At 41.3% G+C, this 11418-nt stretch overlaps 1 protein-coding gene across 1 annotated transcript; it reads left to right on the top strand.

Annotated features, from left to right (window-relative positions):
- Positions 1–5945: 5945 nt before the first annotated feature.
- Positions 5946–7973, top strand: org (oogenesis-related gene). The gene is made up of 6 exons (XM_026947162.3): positions 5946–6087; positions 6338–6418; positions 6558–6786; positions 7042–7196; positions 7446–7556; positions 7747–7973. Exons 1-6 carry the CDS (start codon positions 6034–6036, stop codon positions 7759–7761), a joined length of 645 nt encoding a protein of 214 aa, XP_026802963.3. The 5' UTR covers positions 5946–6033; the 3' UTR covers positions 7762–7973.
- The last annotated feature ends 3445 nt before the right edge of the window (positions 7974–11418 follow it).

The following is an 11418-nucleotide window of genomic DNA, read 5'->3' as shown; positions in this document are numbered from 1 at the left end:
GATGTCTAGTCTCACAAAGGTTAAACATTTATCATTTTCCCCACAGTATACTTATGTACATATTTGGCAAACCAATCAGCCTATGACATACAATTAATGATCCATGTTCAATAATAGATCACCACTAAAAATAGGGAGCCATCATGTATGTCTCTTAGTGTATCACATCTGTGAGTATTATTCATTGTTTCAAGATGCTTCTCCATCCTTATTCAATTATTCAATTCAGTTCAATTTTATTTATATAGCACTTTGAACAATGGAAATTGTCATAAAGCAGCTTTACAGAAATCCAGATATAGATTTAGATTCCTAATGAGCAAGCCAGAGGTGACAGTGGTGAGGAAAAACTCCCTGAGACAACATGAGGATAAAGCGGTTACTTAGCGAGTGAGTGTAATATTTTGTACTTTTGGAACCAGCAAAGAATGATGGGAATAACTCAGATCAACAAACAAGTCATTGATGTCTCTGTATAATAAGTGCAGTTTTTCTCAATTGCATACACACTAATACTGGAGCAGGCAACAAGATATCCATAAGCTTCAATTCTGTTCTCAAAAGAATGGCACATTTCCCAGAACTATAAACACTAATGATGTGTTTTCCCTCATGTTACTGATCAGTTGCTCTATTTGAGCAGAACCTTACACACAAATCCCATTCCTAAAGCACAGGTTGCATCTTGCCTTCTTTCAGAATGCACTAGCTCGCAATATATTTAACTCAAAACATCACAACCTGAACATCAAAACCTGAAACCTGGTTCCCTGTGGTCCAGCTGGAACATATGCTCTCTTAGAACATCAAGGAAAGCGAGGAGGAGCATAGTGTTATAGGGTTCTAGAATGGCATGGCGGTGGAGAACCCCTCGTTGGCTGATGGCTGCGCACATAGTGACATTCCTTCCGCGCTGACCAGGGACATTCACAATAGCCCGATGGCCAATTCCTCCACCTCCTCCTCCTCCTCCTCCTCCTCCTCCTCCTCCTCCTCTCCCTCCTCGACCTATTCCTTCATTTCTCTGTGGATCCATTGTTCCAAAACTCAATGAACTGATTCAGGCCCTTTTATCTACCTATTCAAGGATCTGATTGATGTGTGTTCAATTTTGACTCTTAGTGTTTTCACCTGGGGAACTGTGTGCTAATTGAGCTCAACATGTGCTGACTTGAGTGAACAGTATCGAATGCTAGTGCTTTCAAAATGACCACATGGTGTACGCAATAAGAAATTAAGGGATTTGTGTGTAGAGTTCTGCAGTGACAGCTCAACAAATCTGACTCATGTGTAAAAACAGGGGAGTAGTGTTTAGAGTTTAGGGAATTGGGGGTGTTTTTTGATAAATGGTGTTATGGTTTTGAAATTTTAGTTCAAAAGCCTGGTTATAGTGTTTTAGCAATCGAGAAAAACTGTAAATATAGCTCAATTGGGTGAATTATCATTAAATGTGTATAAATAGTAAATTGCTGGGCATAGAAGCATGCAAAAAAAAATTCCATTTCAATTGCATTTACAAAAACAAATGCAAATGTAATTTACCGTGGATATAAAAAGTCTACACAGCCCTGTTAAAATGATAATTACTTTTGAACTTGAGATTGAATGTGATTGTTTCATTCTGAACACAGCCACATCCAATCTCATGTTCAAAAGTAATTATCACACACCTGTCATCAATGAAATGATTCAAATTAACCCCAAATAAAGACCAGCTGTTTCTGTAGGATTTTCTTGACATCTTCTTGGTTTCATCTGCCTCCTGAAGTCATGGTCTACAAAGAGCTTACAAAGCCTGTATCTCACAGTCAGAAGGTATCGATCAGGAGAGGGGTATAGAAGAATTTCTAAAACATTATATGTACCATGGAACACGATGAAGGCCATCATCAACAAGTGGAGAAAATGGAGCACCACAACGACCAAGAACAGGACATCCCTCCAAATGTACAAAAGGACAAGACAAAAACCTACCTGGGAGGCTGCCAAGAGACCAGCAGCAACATTAAAAGAGCTGCAGAAATATCTGACAAGTACAGATTACTCTCTACATGTGACAACAATCTCTCATATTCTTCACATGTCTGGGCTGTGGGGTAGGGCGGCTAGACAGAAGCCTCTTCTCACAAAAAACATTCAAGCTCAATTAAACCACCCCAATCTATGTGGCAAAATCTGTTATGGTCTGATGAGACCAACTCCCAAATGTATAATAATTCAAAAAGGTATGTTTGGCACAGAAAAAGCACATCACCAAAAGAAGAACATACCCATGGTGAAGCATGGTGGTGGCAGCATCATGCTTTAGTGCTGCTTTTCTTCAGCCAGAACTGGGGCTTTTATCAAGGTGGAGGGAATCATGAATGGCTACAAATACCAGCCGATTTTAGTGTAAAACATTCAGACGTTTGCTAGTAAACTGAAGATGAAAAGGAATTTCACCTTTCAGTATGACAACGATCCAAAGCGTATATTCAAATCAACAAAGGAACGGCTTAACCAAAAGAACATCAATGTTTCTGAATGGCCGAGCCAGAGACCAGACCTGAATCCAACTTGAAATCTGTGGTGTGACCTGAAGAGAGCTGTGCACAGGAAATGCCCGCATAATTTGATGGATCTAGAATGTTTTTGAAGAAAGAGTGAGAAAATATTACCAAGTCAATACGTGCCACACTGATAGACTCTTACTGAAAAAGACTGAGTGGCGTAATACAATCAAAAGGTGCTTCAACAACGTATTAGTTTAGGCATGTGCACACTTATACAACTAGGTTATTGTAAGGTTTTTTTTTATTTTTCTTTCTTTCCCTGTAAAAATTTCTGACTGTTTTTCCACTTTATTTGTATACTACTGCACATTAAAGGTGAGAAAAGAGCTGACATGATTTATCTTAGTGTCATTCTTTTATTTCACAAAAACCTGCCATTTTAACAGGGGTGTGTAGACTTTTATTATATACATTGTATACTATTATCCAATTCCATTTTATAGCTATTTTATTTAGCCTACAGTTCATGCCTGAACATCATAATCAGAATGACCATTTAACAAGTATTAGAGTTTTTCTACAATTTCCACTCATTTTCCCAGGTAAAAAAACAGCCACGTATTTTTTAAATAAATATTATTCATAAACCTTCCATAAACTGTGCTTAATGTTTAATTAAATCATTAATTAAATGATGTTAAAGGTGGCAGTAGGGAACCACTACTGTTTCACAGACCCATGATGACGTGCGGTTTTTCCGGTTGGCAGGGGCGGACTTGGGTGGTGGGACTCAGTCCATTGTTTCATGTTTTCACTGAACAGAAAGAGATAGAGCGAGATCAACCTTCATGGACAGTAACTAAAGCACAGAAGGCTCTTCTTGTTGTGCAACTGGTTTTGGAGCTACTGTTTTAATGACATGTTCTAATTCTTTCCAACACAAACATTTAGCTATATTCAGTTTGTCTGCAATTTCATATGCAGCCAGATCCTACTGAAATAAGGAGGGGGTAATGTCAAACTTTTCTGTCACACCCCAACATTTCATCTCAATCATGGCAGTGGACAACCAGTTAACAACAGAGTTTAGTTAAGTGTGATAGCCTCTTGACATGAGCCTCTGTTGCGGTTCAAGCAGGAGATATTAAATGGAATTAAATTGTGATTTATTGCCAAAGTACACGGACATGGAATATAGACAATACACATTACAATACAAAAACAAAGGACATAGACAACACTGGTAATAATACATGTTTACTATGAACAGAAATGGATACTACATACAATTATTAAGTAAAAAAGAATATTGCACAGAGGAGAATTTTGCACAGAAAGGTTATTGTGTCTTGAACGCAAAACACAATGCTGTGACACGATCATCATGTCTGTGTGGCTGTTAAGTACTCCTACGTCTGAAGGCACGTGAAAGAAGCTTTACTGGTACATAATATGTGCATAAACCTTTCCATAAGAACATAATAATCCCTGAAATGGCTCTGCAACCAATACTAACAGCAACAATAATAACAATAATAGAAAATTAATGAAGCAGTTTATGTCTATATTATACTCACATTAATAAAAGAACATTTCATGCTCATTTCTTTCATACTGACTTTATAGAAACCAGTGTAGGGTCAAAGCACAAGACACACACATACACAAGGCCAACTCACAGAAGCACTGTACACGCTGAAGTGGTGGCTTTAGGGGGAGGCCTGCTCACTTCAGCAGCAACAAGATGCAAAAACAATCACCATTAACAGGAAAAAGAAAAAATATTAATCTCTTCATGTATTTATTAGACTTTTTTATTCTTGCCCCACAAATACAATAATAAGGTGTTAACATGAATTTCCATTTTTGTCATTTGTCACTACTGTCATTGTTAAATTGTTATACTTTGTTAAAATCTAAAATCCCTAACAATTAAACAATAATAATAATAAATAATTATATGATTTAAAATGTTACAAATGAAATATTTAGACAACAGCACAGACAGTGCTATAAACATGGCATTAGAACTAAACCAAGATACAGAAATATCTGAGAACAAAGCTGTAAACACATTTTTACAAATTAAAAATATTTTGTGTTTTGCTGTGTTCAGATGGACTTGGTGAACTTTCGGTTGGAGAGGTGTTGGCTCAGAACTCCCCAGAAGCTCTGTTTTGGTCTGCTAGCAGTGGCTGGAGAAGGAGAAGAACCTGAACACACACTGGTCTCAGAGTTGCTGATTCCTCTGGAGACCTGATGACTGTCTGCATTTGAAAGGCGATGCACAGGGAGCGCTCTGCCTGATGAACTGCATTCCGTCTCCACGCTTAGGTTTCTTAAGGGCATGTTTTTCTTATCCCTGGCCCAGGACCGGTAGCCTGTCTGCAGGAAGAGCTCCTCCTCGTTGGCCATTTGCGGGCTCTGGCTCAGGGTAACGAAGCCATAGGGGGTGGTGACTTTGGCCAGGTGAGGCAGGGACAGGGCTCCTCTGGTGGCTGGGTCAGAACACTGATCACTTTCCATGAAGCTACACGGGATGCATCTCGCAGATGTCCGCCTGCGGTTATTGGGATCTGAAATGCTCCTTTGGGCTCTTCTCCCAAGCGCTGGTGATGAGCTGGACAGTGAAGATGAGGATGATGAAGATGAAGAAACAGAAGAAGAAGAAGACAGATGGAGAGGGTCGGTCAGGTCCTCCGTGAGTTTCCAGACCGTGTGTGCTCCTGGCTGTGTCTCTCTGGCTTTGGCAGAGTGTGTGTAGCGTTCTTCCACCGCTAGTTTGGGAATGGTGAATTGTGGGATACTGTCTGGAGTGACCACGATGCTGCGCAAACTGTCCCGGCTCGCGCAGCTTTCGGATCCGACAGAGCACATGAACGCGCGCAAACCCGCAGAACTACTCCGCCGCAAGAAGAGCAAATCCGAAACTTCCTGCTCTTCATCTGCCGAGGTGCTGAACCCAGCGCTCCTCCTGCGCGTCCGCGTCTGACTCATCGCCACTCAGCCAGCGTCTGACCGGAACCCGATGTGTTACAGCTCAGAGCGCGTGCAGTGGAGCGCGTGCAGTGGAGCCCGCTTTACCGCCTGCGGTTTTTTGAAGTTACGTGCTTATGACGAGGCGGTGACGAGCGCAGGCGGAAGTCGTGCCCAAGTTCGGCTCTGTCCAATTACGCGGATGAGTAAAGACAGATCCCTGATGACCTCTGAGCTGTCTGCGCACGACACTACCACTACTACTATTATTATTATTATTATTATTATTATTATTATTATTATTATTATTATTATTGTTGTTGTTGTTGTTGTTGTTGCAAAAGTGACCTCAAATTGTCGACATCTTATTGACATGCCCAGTGTCATGGCTCTTTAGCTAAAAAAGGATCTGATTGGTCCTGGTCACGTGATTAATTAGCGGCGGAGCGCGGTGATTACACGGAGTGCGGTGCTTGACTGTGATTGGCTAGGCGCTAGCAGCTGAAGCCTACATGTAAGGCAGTGAACGTGTGCGTGTAGAGCTAGCTCACCTCCGTGTAGCGCTATGAGTTCTGAGTGCAGCTACACCGTGGAGCCCGGGAGCAGTGAGGGCCAAAAGGCGAGTGTTTCTCTCAGCACTGCACTGCAGGAGTAGCTGCTCACCCTCAACCTGATTTTCATCTGCCATTATATCCATGAAAAAGTCTGTAAGATTGCAGACTATTATTCCTTTATACAGTTGGATAACAAGTGGTCTTGTTTTTTATTAGTATTATTATTATTTTGTGTAGAGTAGTTGTTGAGGGTGTTGTTGATGGCTAGCTGAAGTCAGTGGCTGTATTCACTAATGTGTTGATGTTCTCTAACAGTGTAAAGCTGTGGTGAAGAGAGATGGTGTGATTGCATCAGTCTTCTGTCGAATTTCACAGTTTTGGCCAGTCCGGCTTGTGGTAATTTGCTACCACATATGTTGGTTATAGTTGCCAGTTGAGCTGATGATAACTTGGCTTGCTGGCTTAGTTTTCCACAGCAAGCCTTTACACTCGGAGCTGAGAAGTGTCCATTAACTGCTGTGTGTGTAATCTTCAGGTGCATGGTTTTCGGGCCTTGTGGTGGTTCTTTGGCTTTTCCTCTCCTGGAAAGGCCCCTTCCCCTCCATTTGAAGAAGACAAGAGTTCTCCGAGTGCACGCCAGTGTCGGTCAGGTCGGAAACGTCTAGGAAGAGCCACACGTTTCCTGCTTGCCATCCTGCCTCGGCAGCTCCAGGGTGCTCTCGGCTACCCGGTGTGCACCAGCATCGGCTGCTCTGTGTCCCCAGGTGCGCTGTCAACTTCAATTTTTCTGGTTATTGAATCTTAATCTGCAGCTGCTCAACTTGGACTTCTTTTAGCTGTGGCTGTTGGCTACCTGCAAAATGCAGCACTGAATTTGCAATTTTATGATAAACTAGTAGCTTGAAATGGCACTTAAGTGCAAGTGTTGTAGGCCTTCATGTTCATTTGGCCCTGCAAATAAATGTTTTGACAATTTATGTCCTATTTACATTTACAGTTTTTCTTTTATATGCCTTTAGAAGTGCGCTGTTCTCCCACTAAGCCTTGTGGGAAAGGCAGTAAAAGGAAGCAGGATGATATGGATGAGGATGAGGAGCTGGAGCAGCAGTCTTGGGTGGAGGCACTGACCCAGGAGCTGACTGATGAGGACCAGTCTGCTGATCCTGACTATGAAGTATGCACATCCTAGCCTTGAGTGTAATTAAGAAGTCAGAAGGTATCCTGTAGATTAGCAGAGCTTTACAGTGAAACATGAATTTCAAATGCATGTACTAAAACCAAAGCATGTACAGCTGCTTGACAGGCTGTGTAAGAGTTCAGGGTAAGGTAGAAGGGTCCTGACTTAAAGTACTGAATTTTTATTTTTATTTATTTGTTTTTTAACATTATAGACCATTTAATGCCTATTTCTTTGCTTCTGCAGCCCAGTGCAGCTGAGACCGATAGCGAGGAGTATCGGACACACAATGATACCGAGAGCGATATTGAAGTGGAGAAAGGTGTGGTCGTGATCCAGGATTTGGAGACTGTACAGGTTAACCACCACCACATTTTCAGATTGAATGGTTTGGAGAGGCTGACTTTAGCACAAATGAGGGCCTGGTTTTTAAACACAATTATAAATGTTTTACCTAAATGATCAGTTGGCCGTGATGATGGTAACCCTTTAAAATGCATTGTGGAATAGTCTGGTTGAATCTAATCTCCTTCTTTTTCACATTTAGGAAACGCTCCACTGAGGCATAGTGATGGCAGTGTGGAATGTGTTGCATATATTTATAAAAGTAATAAACAGTTGTGTTCATCTGTATTCTAGAAATGTTCATGTAGGTGGCTATTAATTGCCCTGTGTGCTTTTGTCTTGCCTCCTGGCTTGATAGTTGTTCTGTTTTTCTATGCGAGTTTTCAGTGTCTTGTATTATTTTCTGAAATAAATGCTTTGTTTAATCTATTTTCACCAGTAGATGGCAGATGTGTTTTAAGTAAATGCATGCACACAAACTGATTGTATAAGCAAGAGCATTTGTCATGTTCTCCTGCATGACATCAGTTATGAAATTCTAAACTAAATAGTTTGTTGAAATGCAGATTCTACAGAACATTATGCCCCACTGAAAGCCTGAAGGTGGTACAAGTCTGTTTAGACAATTTTGTAGAATCCACTAGTGGGGCAAAACCAGGGGGTTATTCCAAAACAGAACTTTTGAAGTGGCTTTGCTTGACTTGGTGTAACACATCCCTCCAGGCTCAGTGTGTCCTGCTAATGAAATTCAGGTATAAATTTTTCAAGGCTCATGTGTGTACATATGACATGGGCAGGAGGGGTGTAACGTGACGACCACTGTTTATCTGTTTAGTGCTCCAAACATCTGTGGCTGCATTCAGATTTGAAGCCTGTTGTAACATCAGCTCATGTCACTTCCATGGCAGCAGTGCGTGTCCTCCACTGAGTACTAACTGCCACTTCCTGTTCAGATACCACTTGTGTTTTTGGGCTACATAATCTGGTTTAGTCACATTGTGAGGTCTTGCTCTTTCTAGTTGATGTGTAATGCTGCATTAGACTTAACTGAACTCAGAAGTTGGAGCTCAGAACTGAGTCGTTTTCAACTTTGTAGCGTTCAAGCCACAAAGTGGGTGTTGGGGGGGCATGACCATCTCCTTGTTCACCCCTTTTTTTTTTTTTTTTTTTTTTAAATAAACGCTTTGTCTTGGATTCTGTCAAGTTTTATTAAATCCACCAGCACATGGGGCCAAAATCATCTAATGAGTCTGTCATTATTCCTGGAAAGGAAGGTTGGTTTGTTTAGTTTTTATCTGACCTACAAAATTATTTACATGCAGCTTTACTTTATATAAAAAAAAAAAAAATAAAAAAAAAAAAAGTAAATGAAGCAGTGTTTTGCGCACACATGAATTTTTCTTCACACTAAATCCAACATCTCACACACAGTGATGGGTTTTGCACTTGCTTGTGCACATTTTGTGTGTAAATATGTGCTGTATGTATAATTAGGTGTATTTTTTTTTTTCTATGTTTAATCTCCTGTGTGTTTTGGCTAATAAGAAAACAGCAGGCTGACAAGTGCAATTTATACAATTAGGGACCCTGAAACTAATACTATTGCAAAAATAACAGCTGAAGAATAAGAACTGCAATCAGTAAATTAAGGGTAAACGTTTCCAGGCTCAGATATATTTAGCGTTGAATGATACAAGACCTTTCAGAGGAACGGGGAAGAGATTCCTCCGTACATTTCCATTTAGAGCTTTTGGCAAATGCCCTTATCCAGAGCGACTTACAGAAGTGCTTTAAAGCATTTATTCCTGCACTGCACCACACTCCCTCCGATCCTCTAGCGCTGCTCGACTGCTCCCACCATCTCTCAGGGTACAAGGAAGGCATGTAGCAAGGCTATTCTCTGTTCTGCCACCTAGGTGGTGGAATAAACTTCCCCTAGATATCCAAACATCTGAGTCACTGGCTCAGTCAAATGGCCTCTAAAGACCTACGTCTTCATGGAGTGCTAAAATTAGCACTTCAGGATTTTTTAAAATTAATTAATTTTTTAAATCTTGTGCTGTCTGTGTGGGGTTTTTTTGCACTATATTACCTACCTCCCCAACAGAGTTTTTTAAATTGAGAGTACTCTTAGTTCATGAGTTCTTAGTTCCTAGTGAACCAGCCTCAGGATGTATTTACTGATGGAGACTTTAAGGTAGGTGGGCGCTGGTCTGTTTTTGGCTTTGTAGGCAAGCGTCAGTGTTTTAAATCTGATGCAGGCAGCTACAGGAAGCCAGTGGAGGGAGTGTAACAGTGGGGTGGTACTTGAGTGGTCTGTGTGGATAGAAATGGACGAATCCTTCTGATGAAATCGGCAGGAGCATATCACGTTAGCAATGTAAGAGGAAAAGGACACTCCATTGCCCAAGGTTACTCCAAGGTTGCGTGCTGTGACAGAAGGTGAGCTCTGAGAGTTGTCCAGGGAGATCACAAGATCCTGACGTGGGGATGAACAGAAGTTCAGTTTTGCTGGGATTAAGTTTCAGCTGATGAGCTGCCATCCATGATGAGATGTCTGCCAGAAATGCTGAGATCTGAGCAGAAACATGAGTGCCTGAGGGAGGAAAGAAGAGGATGAGTTGAGTGTCATCCGTATAGCAGTGCTCTGAGGATACGACCTCACCAAGAGATTGCGTATAGAGGGAGAACAGAAGAGAACCAAGTACTGATCCTTGTGGGACACCGGTGGAGAGCTTGCATGGAGCCGATGTAGATCCCTGCCATATCACCTGATATGACCAACCTTCCAGGTGGGAAGCAAACCACTGCCATGCTGTGCCACGAATTCCAAGACTCATAAGGGTGGACCTTCAGGTTCACCTTCGGGTTACAAGTCCGAGACTCTAACCATTAGGCCATGACTGCCCCAAATGACTGCATCAGATGCTGCTGAAGGGTTGAGGAAAATGAGAACTGATGACAGTTTGGCTGATCTAGCAGCATGGAGCTTCTCAGAGATGGCCACAAGGGCAGTTTCTTTGTGCCTCTTTGAAGCCAGACTGGATAGGATCCAGATGGAGGCTGTTCAGTGAGAGATAGAGAGACAGGTGAGTGTAGTTGTGTAGAAGTGATACCAGTCAGTAGTTGCTGATGTCTGAGGGATCCAGACACATATTTATTTAATATATTTATTTTATTCTTTCTTTGTGGAACAAAGGAACACTGATAACAATGATGCTAAAGTGACTTTACAGGTGATGGGTCAGTGAGGGATCAGGAGAGCTCATACAAATAAAAGTCATGAAATTCAAGGTATTATCTAAAAATATTTAGTATAATTATACTGACATTAACACTATGTATTTATATCTCTGTTAAGGTTCTGTGCTATGAGTTCAAATCCCAATAGTGCCACACCACAGAGCCACTTTTGGGCCATTTTGCAAGCCTCCACCCCATCAACTGGTTGGAGCTGATGAACAATGACTGACCCTGAACTATCTTTCCAAATAAAATTAAAATGAATTTTAATCACAACCAAACAACCAAATAGGGTTGTTGCCCTCTCATGGTCAAAAGTATGAAACTTAACCAATTATTATGACAAAGTTTTCCTCCTCCTTGTTGACCTGACCTACTGCAGATGCACAGTAGTGTCATGTACCAGATTATTAATCTGGTACACAACAGGCCACAGTTTTTATACTGGGGAGTGCAATTGCAGATGAATTGCAACATAGACACACAAGTCAATGGCAAATATGAATCTGGTCATTAATATTGCAAAGGATCTCTTTAGAAACTTGACAGCAGTCATATGCTCATGTACATCAATAACAATTCAACACATAATCTTCTGGATCTTGCAGCAGAGTCCCTGCTTAGTGTTTTC

The sequence above is a fragment of the Pangasianodon hypophthalmus genome, chromosome 11 (genome assembly GCF_027358585.1).
Source record: "Pangasianodon hypophthalmus isolate fPanHyp1 chromosome 11, fPanHyp1.pri, whole genome shotgun sequence".
NCBI lineage: Eukaryota > Metazoa > Chordata > Actinopteri > Siluriformes > Pangasiidae > Pangasianodon > Pangasianodon hypophthalmus.
This window is presented reverse-complemented; position numbering and strand designations above follow the sequence as displayed.